General features: G+C 52.1%; 1 protein-coding gene and 1 non-coding gene across 2 annotated transcripts in view; one reads left to right on the top strand and one right to left on the bottom strand.

Annotated features, from left to right (window-relative positions):
• Positions 1-177: 177 nt before the first annotated feature.
• Positions 178-249, bottom strand: TRNAD-GUC (transfer RNA aspartic acid (anticodon GUC)). Its single transcript has one exon. It is a non-coding gene; the product is annotated as a tRNA-Asp (tRNA).
• A 1,269-nt stretch (positions 250-1,518) lies between these two features.
• LOC100899747 (uncharacterized) overlaps positions 1,519-18,239 on the top strand; it is a 47,480-nt gene continuing 30,759 nt past the window's right edge. The window contains exon 1 of the mRNA XM_029111018.1: positions 1,519-2,023. Coding sequence (XP_028966851.1) covers positions 1,909-2,023 — 115 coding nt within the window. The 5' untranslated portion in view covers positions 1,519-1,908. The remainder of the gene's footprint in view (positions 2,024-18,239) is intronic.

Below are 18,239 nucleotides of genomic sequence, written 5' to 3'. Positions count from 1 at the left end.
GATCATGGCTGTCTCGAAATAGGCGTCTCGAGGCAGAATCGTCTTCCGTGGCGGGTCGGTCACAGCGCAGTCCTCGGTACGATTTTTGAGGCGTGGAACTGCTCCGCTATTGAAACTGATTTTTGAAGAATGCCGAGGACTGTGAGCGACTCGAAACTCGACTGGGACAAAAAGGAACTCCCCGTCGGGGAATCGAACCCCGGTCTCCCGCGTGACAGGCGGGGATACTTACCACTATACTAACGAGGACTACATTTACAAGAAGGGTCCCAGTCTTGTGATTTCTCTCAGTCAGTGAGCGTTATTTCGTGCACAGAATGTCAGTGTCTGAGTGAGTGAGAGAGTACGTTCAACATTTCAGGGTTGAGAGTACGGTGGTGTATCTCGATTGTAATGCTTGCAGGACTCTGCCCTTGTGTGCTTGGAGTTCTCGCCGATGTTCGCTGTCGGTTTCGATTGTTAACTGTGCAGCTCAATGCGGAAAATACGTATCGGACTCGCGTCAGCAGGGTTCACTTGCTGCCGATCGACCCGGACGCAATCTCGCTGATCATCCTCGACGATGAGCTCTCTCATGCGGTACAGGTCACCAATCAACGTTCGATGGCTCTGTTCGGAGAGCCCAGCCGCCCATGAGTGACGGGGGCTCCAGCCGCAGCGAAGCTCTCGGAAGAGGCTTTCGACGCGGAGAACTCCACTCTCGGATCTATCGGAGCCCCATCCAGGGCTTTAGCGGGGAGGAATTCGATCCCAGTACAGTAATTATTGTTTACATTCATCGTCAGTTGATGTGAAACTGTAAGTAAACCTGTGATTCATCGGAAGAAGGCGATGAATTTCCTGGAAACCTTGACGATACCGTAACTTTGAACAATGGCTGATTCGTATCGAAGGAATCCCGTCCGGTCCTTCCTCGGCTTAGCGACGAATCCAGGAATCCGAAAGCTAGCTTCGGAGGGTACGTGGCAAGCGATTCTTGCGAGCACGAACTCTTCGTTTTCGACGAGGAAACGCCGGGTGAAAGCAACTGGAACCCGAGGGCGTCCAAGCTCGCCTCCGGAGGGATCGAGAACAGGAGAAGCCCAGATTCGAAGCCCAGACCCGAAGCTTCAGACGATGGACCATGTGGACTTTCTCGAAGAAAAAGGAAGTTCAAGTTACTGTGTTAGCGCGGTGGCGCAGTCGCAACTCCCAGAGTTCTCGTCGAAGCATGACAAGAGATTTGAGGTTTGTGCTTCCAATCACGGTAATCGGAATGAATACGCCACCATTCCTTCCAACAAACTCCCAAAACGAAGGTGCGTCCAAGCCCTAGCAAGAAGAATCGAAGAGAGCGCAGTCGGCAGTTGCCAAGTTGTAACATTCCGGACTTCAACTTCACACTCTACTCGCTCGAGATGGGGTGGGAGCGGCGGGGAGTCGATAGATGGCGCTCAGCAACCGGATCTCGACTCCCTCTAGCGGCCGCGAGTTGCCTGGTGGTCGAGGGACAGTCGAGAGTTGGTCCCCTCCAGTAGCGAACTGACTCTTCTACACAACGGACCACGTCGCTCTCGGCTCTGGACTCTTTCCCATGCGCTTGGCCTCAGAGACAACTGTGACATCGACACCGGCCGAGCCGCATTCGATCTTCGTATAGAGTCGAATTTCGCGCTCTGAGCCGAGCATCTGTGAACATCTTTAGTGGACGATCATGAATTACGGCATCGCTCATTAGTCATCATCGAATGGTAGCCGAAAGTGGTCCATTGCGGAGAGCTTAGTTGGCAGACACTACTGAGGAGATACGTGGTCAAGTGGTCCGGGAGGTCGGCCAAGAGACACCACTCTGTGTCGCACGGATTGCGTTTGTGTGAGTGCGTGTGCTTGTTCGTTGTGATCTTCGGGTGATTTCCAACAGACGAAAAAATGACTTCACACTGTCTCTCAGTTTTGAGAATCGTGATGACCTCAGCGTGGATACTGCTCTTCGCCCTCGCGATCTCCGAAGCCAACTTCGGAATGAAACGGAGAAGTCACAAAGGTGAGAACTCGAATGCATGGTCTCGCTGCTCGTTGCGGCTGTCGCGGATCGACCGGATTACGCGGGAGAAACTTATGGCACCGACCGGAGCTCTCGCCGTCAAGGCGCGAATGCCGAAATTGTCGGGGAGTATCGTTCGAAAAGTCCAGTCTTCTTCGAATGGACTCGGAAACTCGATAACGGGGAAATTCATGATTTGCCCAGACCATCACCTCGTTTTGCTCGACAGCGCGAGGAACCGTCCGCCGCGTCTTCCCGAATCCATGATATTATGCCGTGTAGTTTCTGGAATATTTTGACCCTGGAGCTACCTGTATCGGTAATCGCTCGAGGGTCCGTCGATCCTCCTCCAAGTCGACGTCGGTGCACTCTCTCAACCGCGTTGACCGAGGTCGTCTTGATCTCGACGATGGATTCTTTCTTTTGAATTTCGCGGGACGACCGGCCCACCGATCCTCGATCGGAATCGTTTCCTCCACGGAAGGCGAAAGTCGAGTTCGGCTCGTGAAACGTACCCGGAAGGCTCTGGAATGGACGAACGCAGGTTTATGTTTGTGTGATCGGGTTGGAAGAAAAATGAGAACAGTCCTAGGCGACTCGACTTGTTTTGACGCTTTCCACGCGCTAAACAAAGTCGGAACGATCACACTCCAAGCGGTTGGAAGCTCTCCGGAGTCCGCTGCGTAATCTCCCGAACGTTTCCAAGTGGCTGTTTGGATTCTCGCCCGCTTTCACGCCGTTCCGAGTCTTCCCGTTTTTTGCCTCGCGTCAGCTGGCCCTTAAGGTTCGTATACCCTCATGCCTCCCTGACGCTCGGCGCTCATATGACTGACAGATTGAGTCGCCGACTCTCGCAGTAAAATACACAATTGTTAAAGAATTACACTCACACCGAAACGACATTTCGAGAGGGAAGAGCAGGACAACAGAGCGAGATCGGTGGAAAACTCGAAATAGGAACGAGGAGAAGAGAATCGATGATTCTCAGGAGGAATTCGTATGTGTATCCGAGGTAGTACTGTGTATCACGCCAGATGTACGGAATGCGGTGGATTCTGGGAGAGGTCTTCCCAATCAAATCAAGGCTCAGAAGGATTTTGTCTGTCGAAAACGCGAGTCCGAGCCTCGAATACCGCCGCTTTCGATCCGAACGATCTGCGCCGAGGAACTCGTTTTCCGGTCTGGAGTCCGAGGTCAAATTGCATTCGGCTCTGCGTTCAATGCTGGCAGGGCACGTGATCACGTGCCGCGGACGAACGTGCTTACGTTCTGAACAGTCTATTTTTCTATCTGTTCCGCTATCTCCGACGTTCATCGAGCGTCTGCGGTGAAGAATTACGCGCTTCCACATACACGATCCTCTTCTGGTCTATTGGCCGGCAGCGGTCGCACGGAATACGGAGGGACATTTCATACATCAGCTTGTGACATCAGATCCCGCTCTCGTGATTCGCTCTCGTCAGAAGATCGTTGATGCCATCGGGATCAGAGAATACGAGACATTGATCCGCCGTTATCGAACTACTGTGACCGCGAAAAAAAATTGAAAGTCAGAATTATGAGATCCAGGCGCCGACCAGATGATTTACGGGCATCGACCCTTGAACGAAAGGGAATTACACGCAATGAAATCGATTTTAGTCATTACGAATCGAATACTTGTTTACGTTTGACCGCTCTGTGATTGATTTGTAGGCTGCGAAATTGACGATTAATGATGATGAGGGAAACTTTCATTTCGCCGTCATCGCGGAGAAAGCTGCTCGATGATTCTCGTGTCTGGTAGTCGAACCTCTTTGGCGATAATTAATAAGCCAATTATTGCGCCATTGCGAAGGCAATCATTTTCATTATTTTCTTGTCAAGTATTAGCAATCGTAAACACTCTATCGACGGCGGGGAACTGACCTAGAGTACCATGCGCGTCGCATTTTCTTTTTCTTTTCCGTGGGTTGATTCTTGGGATGGAGTATTGGGATGGAATTCTGAAGAGATATCACTGAAAGCTGAATTTCCCTCATGAGCTTCCATGATCGATCAGAGATAGACTCCGTGAAGTAGATGAATGATCCAAACTCTTCCGATTCGACTCCGTTTCCACGAAGTTACCGGGAAAGGGGTCCATATTTACAAACGACGGTATCTGTTGGTTCGAGGGACTCTGAGCGACGATGCGAAATGCAGGACACTCGGTCAACAAGTCGAGTAAATAGTTATGTCCATCGAACATCATGAGGCCACCACCGTTAGAAGATTTGCCGTGCCTGCGGTCAGCGTTCCATGGAGCTCCTACGGGGCTTGAACAAACAAATCCACGCTTGCATACTACGTTTCGACGCAGGGATGAAACTAGTTGAAAATATAACCTTTGAACCGTACTAGCAGAGAACCTTGAGTCGATGATGTTGCTTCTGCCCCACCGCTATTGAACACGGTTAAAATGATGAACACGTCGAACGGGACCGCTGGCATATCGTCGGATCGATGCTGCCGCGAATTTTGATGACCGGCCTCCAAGAGGAAGTTGTGAATTTATGCATTTCAATTCAAGAGCTCTCGACAAAGACAAGCTTCCCATGGTCGGTCGTATTGCACGTACTGGAAACACGGAGAATTTAGCGAAGTTGCAAGCTCCAGCCCCACAGTTTCGACGAGGAGCATGAGTGGTGAGTGGTCCCCTGATGATCACCGCCACAGAACTTCATCAACTCTTGGAATCGACTTTAAGTCGCTCGCATTTATTCTCTTCGGAAACTTTCCCTTGTCTCCGATCGAAGCGAAGACAAGCCCGACTCGATTCCATCAAGAATTCAATTATTGAATTCAACCTCAGCCGGAGAACATCAAACCGCCTTTCCCAGAAAATTTGACACATTGAACCCGCCACGTGTATTCATCGCGGTTGATAATTGGCTTTGGCCGGCATGTCTGCTTTCAATTCCTGCTCAGAACCGAGAACTTCGAATGGTAATCTTCACGGCAAGGGGGATGTATCGCTTAAAGCTACAAATCGTTGCCACATGAAAGTCATTTCGAAGGTCACGGATCAGTCGGTAGATTAATTAGAAACGTGGGGTGTCTCCCTTCGGAACTTCCTGTCGATGTGAAGAGGAACTTTCAAAAACAAACTCACAAGGATCAGGTTCGTCGCGATGTGATTCGATTGAATCCGCAGGCTGCGTTCTCTCCAACCTCCCTCTCGACAGAGAAGCGTCGCTGAACTCGCGATGTGTCTTTGCCAGAGCTGCGTGTCGAATTCCATCCGTGTCTTTCGTCGTCCAGTTTCTCGGTTTTTCGGCACACATGTGCATTTCATGATCGAAACTTTTTATGAGCACACATCTCTGGTCTCCGTGTCCTTTCACTATCGTAAGAAAAACGAAACTTTAGCGAACAGACCGCTGATCTATTCATCCGAGGCTCACCGCGATCGATCCAATGATTCTTCCGAGAGCCACATGCTCACGGTCGGATCCGCGAGATTCCATAAGGACTGGGACGGCCTTCGATTCCGAAAGTTTCTAGACTGTGATTTCTTTCGAGTTGTACTTTGGTGGCCAGGATTTTCAACGAGGAAGGCTCAGGTCGTTTCTCCTGCTTCTCTGTGGGCCTTGCGACAGACTTCCTCTAGGATAAAGTTAGAAGCAGTGACATACCACAAGGTACGCCGAGAGTGTTCAAACCCTCGCACCACCTCCTGCAAAGAAGTCCGTGGACTTGTTTTTGCTTCCGAGCCGGGTATGTGCACAAACAGGTTACGAAATCAGTTTCGTCGCTCGGAGATAATCCGTTGTTTCGACCCGCGGCGCGGAGCAGAAGGCCGGTGGGACGGAAAAGAAGCGGAACGAGTCCTAGGTGGAAGGATCCGGAAGGAATCTGCGAGGCCAAGCCGAGGACGGTGTTGGCACGGGCCATCCTACCTCGGAGCTCTTGCCCAGGAGCAAAGGCAGTGGCGGGTTGCCGAGTCGGCTCGCATGCTCTAGAGTGTGACCATCAATCTAAGCTGTCGCCATTAGAAGACTCCGGCGTAGGTTGCTTCGAACTGATGTCTTCATTCGTCTTGAACTTTTTACCCCGCGGTCGCATGGGCTCTCACTCTCTCGAGCTAAGTGTGCATTTCCCCGAAAATCCCTTATAGGGAGTTGTTCGCGAAACATCTCGGCCGTGAAATTCTGAGATGTGTTTTTTTCTCAATCGATGAGTCCGATCTGGTTGTCGGGTCGGGCAAACTCGGGGATTCCAACAGATGATGCTTTCCCCGTGCGGTTCAGCGTCGAGGCTTTTCTTAATCCCATCGAAGAGAACATTTATTGAACTGCAATCAGTGTCCCGCAATCAGAGCCTAATGAAATAAAGCATTTTGCTCGACTAAGTGGATCATCCTACCGAGACTGAGGGTGAAGCCACTGCTCGCAACCCCTTCATGCGAGACTCTCAATCTCATCGGCAATCCCTAGCACCACATCGAGATGTTCCCTTCGCCGATTCCCCTGATTTCCTTACTATTGGATTCGGTTCTCGAAGTACTTGCGCTCAACTATAGTCGTCTCGCGCGAGTTTTGGGAACTCCTGGTTTCTTTCCGCTCAAGCGATGAGTACATAGACCACCGAGCTATGTCCATACGATGCCGTTGATGAGCTAGACGGGGATCAGCCGCTGAATACTATAATAACTTACATTAATTCAATTGAGTTGGCTCGAATCGTTCCCGATGAGGTCGTTCGACCCTCACTCGTGAGTTGATCGCTTGGTTTACTTCGATTGTCACTGCGGAACAATCCCAAGCCGATCATTCGAGCATCACGATCCAAAGCAGATGCTATGCACCATTGGTCAGAAGAGCGGACGAGGGCGAGAAGTGACCAACACACGAGAGTGGAATCAGCGAAACGCGCTATTAGCCTCCGAAGCTGCAGCGACTGCAGCAATCCGAGTGGATGGATACACTTGTCTTCGAGCGTCATAACAAAGATATTGTGACTCATAGTCAACGGACGAGCATCCCTCGAATTCGACCGAGCAAAAGACTCGTCGCTCCGTCCCTCCGCTGCCGGTGCTCTGTTTGCTCACTATGATGACGGAGCTTAAGGATTTCTCCAAAGCGGCCGTGCCTCAGCGTGGTCCTGTTTCCTACTTTTCTTTTTCGTCGTTGCCGGATGGATCGATGAGAGCTCCGAGGCAGAGCGGGCTAGCGGCTCGGGAGAAAGACTGACTGACTAGCTTGCGTACCCATCAGTTGCCTTGTTCGAATGCAACCAAGGGGAAGATTTTCATTCACGCACACAGTCCTCTTCGAACGAGTAAACCGAGATAGTGGAAACCCCATGGCATGCTTGAAGCTGCTGCTGCTGCAGCAACACCGACGACAACAAAGCCTCCCGCAACGAGCACGGCTGCCGTCGGCCTCCGATGAAGGTTGAGGAGTTCGAAGCAACAAACGTTTCTCGCGCAGAGTATCTGCAGCTAGTGGGGCAACGAATTATTCGTGCAGCTCTATCGAGCTTGGGAGGGATTCATCCGTTTTCCCAATACGATATCTCAAATCGAGGACTTTCTCTCATTGAGGAGTTCTCGAAGAGAGATCTTGAGTTCAGTTCCTACATTGTGGCCGACGGTCCACCCCGCTCGGCCTTTTTTTCTCGTTCCCCCACCAAACGAACAAAGTTACCCATCATACAGATGTACTTACTCTGAGACCGCCAAGCAAGAGACTACAGACCGTACAAAAGGTTCTAGCGGGGCTTGAACTTTTGCTGAGAGGGCAAGTTCGCCCCTCGCGAGGCCCGGAAGAGCTGAAGGGAGATAGAACAGGGGCAAAGAGGAAATAGGAAAGGAAAAAAGAACTCCTTCCCGGGAACAGGGAGAGGCGGCCGGCGTGGGTAAATCCTCAAGTGACTCCTCGATGCCGCTGGTGAGGCTCATGATGAGGCTGAAGGAGACGACGCGGATGATGACAAGCGAAATGACATTTTGAAGAGAACATCGTTGCCGCAGCCGACAGGAGGAATGATGACGGTAGAGGCAGCATTGTCGCGAAACGAAGCGCTTGTTATCACGAGAGTTTTGCCTCGACGTTGTGCCCCCCTCCCCCGCGCGAATATCATTGACGGAGACGCGGAGTTCGCCGATCGGCTGCGTTCGTCCCCATGATTTGTATCTTGAGGATGGACTCGTATCGTGGCCGATCCCGTCGACGATCGAGTCTGCGTGGTGAACAATGGAGGGTTGCAAACGAGTGCCACTTCCGGGATTCGAATGCTTCCGCGCATGAAATCGGTGTTTGCGGCGCTCATAACCTCCCAAGGGTTCGGACAAAATATACACGTCGGGTGTCCGCAATATCTCGCTGTGCCACTTTGGTCCAGTGTCGCAAGAGCCCCCGCGCTTCTCTTCCCCTCATTCGCACTTCACGCTCACTCGAGGCACGCATGTGCGTGACCAATGGGTTCATGCGATTATTCTCTTCTTTACCGGGCCCTCCTCCGCCATGCGGTCGATGATCATGTACACATACGTAGATGACGGGGAGGCGATAATTGCGGAATACCCATCTAGTTTTCGTCTGGTCCGATTTCCATTTTGTACGAAAATGTTGACACGAGCCACGATGCACGGACATAGGGGAACGGGAGCAATTTCCGAACCTCGGACCGACATTCGCTCTCTTTCGCGATGAGGAAAAAATCTCCCCTCTCTGAAATATGAATTGGAGTTTTTTTTTCTGCTCGGGAGCTGTGAATATCGGCGAGTGCGGCGCTGACAGCTTGTAGACAATCAGGATCCCGCCGCAGACACGCTTTTGATTATTCATTACTGCTTATTGGACAGAGCTCCGATAGAGTGTTCGCACCCTCGAAGCGGCTGGAGTTTGCGGCCTGGGGTGAAGAGGTTCGTTTGAAGAGCAGACGACCCGAACTCATCTGAAGCGTTCCCATGATACGCTGCTGAGAGGGATTCGGTCAAGAGCAGGTGTTGGAGATCAAACCTCGCGCTCGAGTGCAGGCCGCCGAGCCGCGTGCAATTATTAGTACCGAGTACCGAAGAATTCGATACTAGATGATTCAGCGCGAATAACACCAATTCTATCCTCCTCGACCCGTCTTCCATCAACCCTTGTGTTTCGGACGCCGGCCGAGCGGAGCTGCATCCCAGCACTAATCCCGATCTCCCCGGGTCGATACAGTCCGAATCATAATTCTCTCATGATCCGCTCTTTGTCCAGCAGGACTCCCCATTCACGGCTCTTTCATCTTCCTGATCGCCAGGACTCTTTCGATTCCTGCTCTTATTTCCCCCAGTTCCCAAATGGATCCTCAGTCCCTCGACTCATTCTGAATTCGCTATCCAGGTACAAATCCAGAGTGTGGAGTATCCGGTCGGAGTCCAAAATGACGCGTGAAGGTTCAACGTTGTGGAGAAGTATCGGATGAGCCCCGGAGCGCTGAGCGTTCCGCTCGGAGATGGAACAATAGTCATTGTCCGGCGTAATGAATTGCTTCTGTTTGACTACGTTTCCGACGCAGCCGCAGTCGTCGCAGTTTGAAGAGAAAGTTGGACTCTCCTCGGCTTTTGTTCGGCTCTGATCCCATGCGCATATCCGCGCAGCGGATTTCGCGAGTTCACCTCGGGCGAGGCGTTCTCGTTCGTGTGCTCTGGCAGTCAGAACACCAGGATGATGGTCTCGCTGCTTCTGATTCTGATTAGCTCGATGCTGATGATCTCTGACTGCTCCGATGGTGATTTCGCAGCTCAGGCGTCGACTAATATTTCTTTGTGGGTTTCTCCCTCGTTTGGAGACAGATACTGCGAGTCATTGTCGAGCCGCCCAGATTGCGCGGAGAATTCGTCGTGGTTCCTCATTTCCCTGAATTCAACCCGGGGCCCAGCCGCCGCGGCAGCAGTGACAGGAAGAGCAAAGACCGCTGCGATATTAGAGCGAACCACAACCGTTGCGCCAGACAGTGAGAAGCAGGAGATACCGACCCACCGGTTCGGTCCCCTGTCTACGAGTCCAATGATAAATTCCTCATTTCTCCCAAATCTTCTCCCATCTTAGTTTTGGCCTGATGGCAACTGTTCTGTCGACAGCGTCTGCCTTTTCGTCGTCCCAAGAGACATCCACGCGGAGATGGCGGGCAAGACACAATCTCCGGGCCAGACAAACAATGATGGCGATGGAAGAACAATTTTGGTGATATCGATGGTTCCCCGCTAGTTTCACAATTAGTCTCACAGATGTAATTAGTGATCAGGGAAACTGACCCAGGGTGCGACGAAGGATTCCGCTCAAGTCAAATCGACGCGCAAAAGAGGAGGGGACGCAAATTAGGGGGAGGGGGGAGGAAGAGACTCGCCGATTCCGGCTGACGACGAGCGAAAAAGATTGGGAGCGGAGAAGGGGAGTTCAGAACGGGTGCGGAGTCACTCGGACGAGATACTTTCGAACTTTGCTTCAGGATGACTTCGTTCACGGAATGCCTTGCTGAGCACGTGAGCAAAGCTGCGGCTCTTACCCGATTCCCGCTCGGTATGTCAACAGGATTTCAACTAGAGCTTGTGAGCATCAACATCACAGTCTATTGAGTTTCACCCGATCGAGCGGCGGCTAATGACAACGATCGTCCAGAGCCGACTCCACTCCGGGGTCCTAGCCCTGGGTTCTTCGGGAGTTCGATCCGAAACCATTTGCCACGAATTGTTCACCATTTCCATTTACTTCGAATACGTTCCTGGATGCGAAGTGGTCCTCGTTCGATCGAGATTTCCTCCAGAGTTTCCGATTCCCCTCTCTCTGACTCTAATCGGCGACTCAGCTCCACGATAAGGTTTTCCGATGACGGGTTCGGAAGGAATCGCCCGAGTGAATTTGCATCCGCGAGCAGCAGCCATTCCCACGAGAAGCAAATCATTTTCTCTCCCGATCGGGATTGATCGATAGCGATCGCTCGCTCATCGTTCAGCGAGTCAGCCCGCTAGATCGTCGAATCTCTTGGACAAACTGCCTTGATCAGTGACGGACTTTCGAGGAGGGGGAAATCCTCTCACCTGGCTCGTCTCTCGAGCCGCTATCGCACACACGCCATGGAGTCAGGCAGGCATGAAGGCCGGTTGTTCGCTCGCAAGTGACGGAAAAAGCGCGAGGATGCGACTAGCTGTTCGGAACAGTTGGCGGGGATTTTCCCCGCGACAGCCTCGACCGAGCAGAGGATTTACTCCTTCACATGTCGATGCAGCGACGTGGCAATCTGGGGATCTGTAGATTTTGAGATGCTGTAAAACCCCGCGTCGTCAACCCGTCGCCGATGGATACTCGGCTAGGTGGAGGCTTCCTACCCGAGAGAGCCGAATTTCCTCCGCTCCTCCTTCTTTTGTAGTCTTCGTTCCACCGGCTTCTTGGAGTTTCTCAGCTCCATCCGCTCCCTCCTGTCGACATGGGCCAGTATATATAGGAGAGATGGTTTATGACTGTTGGCAAGCAGTAAAAACGAGATTGAGCATTGACGAACAACAAGGGTCTGCCCTTCCCGCCGGCGCGGGTGCCGCCGCCGCCGCCGTCGTGCTCATCATCCCAGAGGGGCTGGTGCGCCGGGTCGTTTCCTCGCGGGGCTGATGCCGGTTGCTACTCAGAGTGGCAGCAATATCTTACATACTCATCACATATCACAACCGGAGAGAAAAAGGCCAGCAGTCAGTCGGCTCTGAAAGACAACTGCAACCGTCTATCTACTTACTCACGAACACGAAATGCTCGCCAGCCCGCTTGCCTCCTCATGCGTCGTCGTGTGCCGAGATCCGAATCGACAGGCAGGCGGGCAGACAAACAGTCAGAGGGATGGATGGATTGAGGGACGGACGGACAGGCTACACCTTGTTAGACAGCTGTGCACGCATCACCCCCTTTCGGAAGAAAGTAATACGAGAGGAGCGGAGGCATTTCTAAAGGCTCTCTTCGTTCCCTATCGGCACTCGTAAATAGGACGGAGAACGTGGTGGTCCTTGGCACATATGGCGCGCAGTCTAATAAGTGCAATCCTCTCGAGCTGTGATCAGAGAATGCAAATAACAATCGCAGGCCAGACAAGGGACGGAAGGACGAAGGAATCAATCAAATCATCGGCTTCCTCGATCCGTTTCCATAACGACCCGGGAGCGAGCCAGGAATACATTTAAATCACCGTCTCGCCTGAGAAAGTGAGACACCTGATGCACCCTGTTGCACTTATGTCACGCTTCCCGACACGGCCGTCGCGCTGCCCGGGGGTCACGCTCTCAGTCTTACGCAACGGTCCGTCTTTGTTCGGACAAGCTTGACGACAATGTCGACCGAATTGTTTGACTGGCGCTGACCTGCGCAAATCGATCGCTTCCATTCGTCTGTCCGTGCCCATGCGTCTCGATAGGTTTCGAAGAGAGATACCGCGCGAAACGGGAAACCTCGCCGTAAATCGATCGCGATCTCGCTGGAATGGTGGGAGGAAGGGCTGGCCGAGTGTCGGACATCCCGACATCGAGGAGAGGAAGAGAAAATCTCTCGGCGGCGATTTTGGTCATGGATATGATGATCGCGGTCTCAGTGATGACGGCTATGGTGGTTGAGGCGAAACCAGTCTGGTGCGATGATTTATCACCTGGCTGCGGAATCGAATTCGCAGCTCATACTATTGATGGCTTCCTGCTGAGATCTCGCGTTCTGTCTGTCTGTCGGTCGGTCCGTCCGTCCATCTATTTGCCGACCCTCTGTCCAGACGTTCGTTTGCTTCATCGTCCGTCTGTCTTGAGCGGAGCGACGCACGGACATTTATTTATGTTCTTATCGTTCCCCAACCGTGCTCGGATTTGTCCGTAGTGATTGCCGATGCCTGCGAAAGCGACGAAAACTCCGACGAGCACAGCATGGACGACAGCCGAGGCTCGGATGACGTCATCGAACGTGAACCAACTCAGAGCTGTTTTTCCCTGACAGAACCCGATTGAGCTGAAAGGACACGCCGCTCGCCCCTCTGAAAGTTAGAGTCGTAAGTCATAGGCGGAGGGCGGCAGATCACGATCTTGGGATTAGCATCGCGAATTCGGCGAGATATTCCGTTTGCATGACGACTCTCAATATCGCATAACATGGGTGCGCCCTCAGACGGCGTTGATATGATGAATATCAACCGGAAGAAAATCTGATCTGGGAATGTTCTCTCCTTCCAGGTGAGCGTCGCCCTGTTCGGGGTCTCGAAACAAGTTCAGCCTCGATTCCAACGAGCCTCTGCGGGTCGAAGTCTGAATTACGAACGCATGCGCGGTATAACTAGAAGCCACTGCGGAAAATGACGGCATCAGGGGAATCAACAGTTCACTTGTTTTTCTTTTCGCTCCGGGAGCGAGGATTCCGCTCGGACAGTGAGTGGATCTCACGGCACTGAACTCGCTCCGGGAATAAATACAGGCTCCATACATCATCGTTCCGTCGAATCGAATGTCGACACCACGTGGATTCCACTCCAACACGAGTCCGTCCACGGAATATGGGGCACTTAATTCGTCGGACGAACGATAGATCGGTAAACAGAGGTTTCGTAGTCTACATCGATAATAATCCCATCAGAGAGTTCAGAGTCCAGAGAAGCTACCCGTCCCGGTATCGATCCGTCGGAATCTGTCGTTGGATGGAACGACGCTCGTCACAACGAGGAGGCGACACGAGAAAAAGAATCTCGCGGTGTGTCATATGCGCGAAAAGAACGAATGGAATCTGTTTCTCAGTTGAGTTCGTCGCAGCGCTCCACAGGGACCTTTGACTCTCGGAGACGAGAGAGCTGGAGATCTCCGAAAACTCATTCCGAAGCAGATTGTACCCTTGTTCAGATCTTGCCTGGGAGGTTTCGGTCCATTCCTCACGACCACTCTTCCCGACACCTTCGGAAGAGCGCCGCGCTGTATCGGACCCTCAGCGATACGAAACCCAGTAAACCATAGCACTCCCACTGGGCTCAGACAGCGTGAAAATATGATAGAGTCGCTACCACTCCCACAGACAAACATTCTCAACGAGGACCAGCCCAGCCTTCATCTAGACGATTCAGAAATGTTCATCTAGAAATCCGCCCGTGAAGATTGTGGCTAGGAATTACGAGAGAGAGGAAGAAAAATAAGAGCCTTCGAGACTTGGAAGCGGTACCACTCTGAAGATAAATTGGCCAGAGAAAGAACCGCTCTCGTGAGCTCAGGCAATCCTTCGTAAGACCGTTTGCAGCAACCCTCGACTGCGACTCTACGACGGAGCACTCTTCGGGCGGCAGTGCACAATCGGAATTTGTGTGAGCACTCGACCGCACGTTTTTCCAGCGCCGAAAATGCAAGTGACACGCGAAGCGTGCCCCCACGCATCGGTGCGACGACCTGAGCACTCACTGCGATGGCATCCCTAATAGTCGATTTTCGCTCTTGTTCGTCCTCTACGTGCAAATCTGTTTTTCTTACTTCTCGTTCAGTTTTTCTCCCTGCTCGCTCCTCCATTCGATTGGATTACGCGTCATGCTTGTTTTGGTAACGGTTTCGAAACGCTTTCGATCCACTTTGAGGCCTCTTCGGAACAGGATTAGGCTGCGGCCGCACAGCAATCGCTTCGTTCCAGCCTGTTTGTAGTTGGGTAACTTGTTCGACATGGGCTCGCTCTGTTCCGTTTCATGAGCTGATCGACGAGTACACGAAGATTTCTTCTTGTCGACTCGCGATTACAACGTCGTTGGGTGAGAGTTCATGGCAAAAAGTATCATACTCGAGCGCGTATTAAAGACGAACGTGATCCTACGATATTGCGCGACTCGTACCGGCTCTCGCTGAGCTTCCGCTGCTATTAGTAACGGCAGCAGCGGGGATCCACGCTTGGATCCCCACCGGCGAGAAAGAGGGAAAAAACACGAGCTATGATGTTGTAAAACATTGATGTTGTTCTTGTTCGTAGTTGTCGTCATGGTTTTCGCCTTGGCTGTCAGCGTTTTCATCATGGACAAGTTCGAGCGAGCTCCGTGGTTTGCGGTTGAGAACGATTTTAATTTAGAGCGGGCCGTCGCGACGCCGTAAATCCTACAGGGCAACAGCAAATTATAAACGGACACCCTAACTCACGAGCGGAGGGAAAACCCGTTTTGTTGGGCCGCCCAAATTAGAGATACAATAAAGCTGACGTGTAACCACGCGCGCGAGAGCCTCGCGGACGCGAGCAGCCGGGGTGCGAGGAGCTTATAAACAGAATCGAGAGAGATGGAGAGAGAGGTTGCGACTGAGAGTCGAATCCAGGAGGGGAAGAACTCAGATGACGCACAGGTGATGACTTCTACGACAAATCGTAGTACGGATAGAGAAGGAAATAACAGAGAGAATGAGAAGGGAGGTAGAGGAAGATATTCAGGGGGAACGAGTTTGTAGAGGGTGAAATTACGCTGCTTGGGGCTGCGCTCGAGCTCGACGCACGGATCGGATAAACGAACGGGAACGAACAATCAAAGAGTTCAGCTTGCGAGGGAACGATCCATGAGGCCTGCAGGGAGGGGGCTGAAGGGGTGACGCATATCGTGCTAGATAGAGCAGAACCACTCGATTGAGGAAGGATGCGAGCTTGGAGGTTACCGCAGAAGGATTCTCAGAATTCGTGAGACACCTGCGAGGAAGAAGTTCTGCTATGTTTTTGCTCATCTGACTTCCACAGAGTGGAGGCCTCGAGTGAAGTTTGAATGAAGCTCGTGCACGAGAAAGAGGGAATCGGTCCGAGACGTGGCTTGTAACTTGTTACGAGCGTTCACCCCTTCGCTCTATTCCGGTGCTTATTCCTTCTGATATCGATTTCCCCTCGCGCCCTCGCCTCACCCTCTGTCACTGGTTCTCTGTGTCAGGCCCTTGCCTCGTCCACTCATTCTCTACATCTCCCTGTCTCTCCACCTCCGAGTCCTCACTCCCGCCTCATTGATACTATGTACTCCCGAGCAGTGACTGAAGGGTTGGCGAGTCGAACGGTTGGGGGGCGCTGGATTTGGCCTTAGCCGCCTGTACATCAGCGTTCCCGCCTTCCCGTTCAATCGCCATAGATTTTCATTGCATCCAGACATCCGACTGGCGAGAGGCGAGAAGCAAGCGAGACTCCTGGGGACCATTGAGGATGCCGTCACTTATTTACACAAAAAGAAGACGGCATTTATTTTGATCTTCTCCTCCGGCGGGCTCATCTGAAACGGATATCGCTTCCGGTCTTTTTCTTTTCTTCCCACCCCGCTCTCATTCTCTGGCGAATTTTCCCTTGATTTCTCTGCAAAATGCAATTTTCGGATTGGTGCTTGACCCATCGCAGACGATGCCGAGGAGCGTCGGAAAGGCGGGAGCTGGCGAATCGTTGGAGCGGAGGTTATGCGCGCGCCGGAAGAATCCATGATCAGATTAAATACACGCGAACCAAAAAACAAAATGGCGCAGTCTCCATTGCTCTCTTCCTGGAAGCCTGTGTGCTCGCCCAGAGTCTCAGGAAGCATCGCATAGTGGTTGCATAATTCCTCCGGAATATATGATCTCACAGCGAAGGGGAGACGATGGGAGAGAGAACGGAAGACAGGAGAGACGGGAAAATGGAGTTTCTCTCTCGAGCAGGCGCACCGGAATGTTCCCCGATTTTCGATGCATGAGAGAGTATCCGTGGAGTGAATGGTTGAGACCTTGTTCCAACTTGATATTCCCGCTTTTTCCCCGAGACCACGTGGAGTCTTCGGGAATCTCGCCCACCCGTAAACGGGAATATTCTACCGCTGACGGGATAAGGATAAATCCTCGGAGACAGGATTTCAGTTCCACATCCCTGGTCTCTAGTCCGACAGTTCTTCTGTCTCGTAGGCTCCGATCAGGGATATGGAATCCGAACTATTATATCAGACCGTACCTCCCAGGACTCAACTCCGTGAGAAGGAAGGTGAATGCACGGAGTGGACTGAGATGAGCGACTTCCTCCTTCGAAGCGAAGTCTCACGTTTTAGCTTTTCCCTGAGTTTAAGAGAGCACATCTCGAATATCGGGAGATGCGAACGTGCGAACGGGACCTGGGGGAAAGAACGAAAGAGAAAGAAAAAATGCGAAAAACCTTATTGCTCGATTGTCGGGATGCTTCGGGCATAACACACAGACACACAAGAGAGCGGGGACCAGGGGGACACATTCGGCAGGGGGTGGGACAAAAGCTGAAGAAAGCACGAGACAGCTCGGAGGAGGAGCGCGTGGAGAGCTGAGGGAGTCTGATAGGGGACGGTGAAGAAATCGTCGGGGAGGGGGAGGGGAGAATGAATTACAGACCGGGTTTACTCAACGCCCAGGGTGTTCCATGGTGTTCAAGGACTGCAGGTGCTCTAGAGGTGGCCCAGTCACCGCTGCAGTACCAGATGGTTCTCCTCTCTCTATCCTTCTCTTTCCAACTCTCCTTGTTTCTTTCCCATTCTCTCTTCGTCGCGGAGTAATTCGCCGCTCGGAGAGACACTGACCCAGCTTAAACACCGCTCTGGATTTCAAGTGACGCGAGCCAGTTGTAAAGTCCTCAAAATAAGTGTTCCCTCGCTGCTTCCCCGAGGTCACCTTCTCTCTATTGGATCTCTTCCTATATCCCCCATACTTTGCGCGTCTGTCCAGGATGTTGTGTATTTAGTTTTTTTTGTTGTTTGTCCTCAGCTTCTGGTTGAACAATAACTGCTCCAGCCAAAGGCGGCGCCCATCCACCAGGTTGCTCCGTTGGATCGGCTACCCCACCACCTTCTTTTGTTTGTCCATCTGAATTTATTACGGGGACGGAACCCCATGCAGCCGCCGGGTCCTGTTGCTCTGGCTTTTTGCTCCACCTATGTTTGAGAAGACCACATCCGGCAGTCTGAACGGATCAAACTTGCGCGATTCGTATGATTCGCAGGTGTGTTAGTTAATCAGTCAACGCTATGGATCGACGCGTTCACCACTATAAAACGCTGGGGAGACCTCTGGGAAGAGTGGTGAACGCCGGTTGTATGGCTACTATCGAGTTCAGCGCAGAATAGTCAACTCATGCCCATTCGACCGACGGACGGAGGGCCTCTCCCGGAATCGGGAATCTCATTCATCCCAACATGGATCGTAAATCATGTTCGATGCGGTGATCAGAGGTAGTGAGTAGCCTGGAAGGGCGAGCTGTTCGATGAATCTTTGTTGCTCGTCGCCTGAAAGCGA

Source organism: Galendromus occidentalis, unplaced genomic scaffold (genome assembly GCF_000255335.2).
Source record: "Galendromus occidentalis unplaced genomic scaffold, Mocc_1.1 scf7180000077192, whole genome shotgun sequence".
Classification (NCBI taxonomy): Eukaryota; Metazoa; Arthropoda; class Arachnida; order Mesostigmata; family Phytoseiidae; genus Galendromus; species Galendromus occidentalis.
This window is presented reverse-complemented; position numbering and strand designations above follow the sequence as displayed.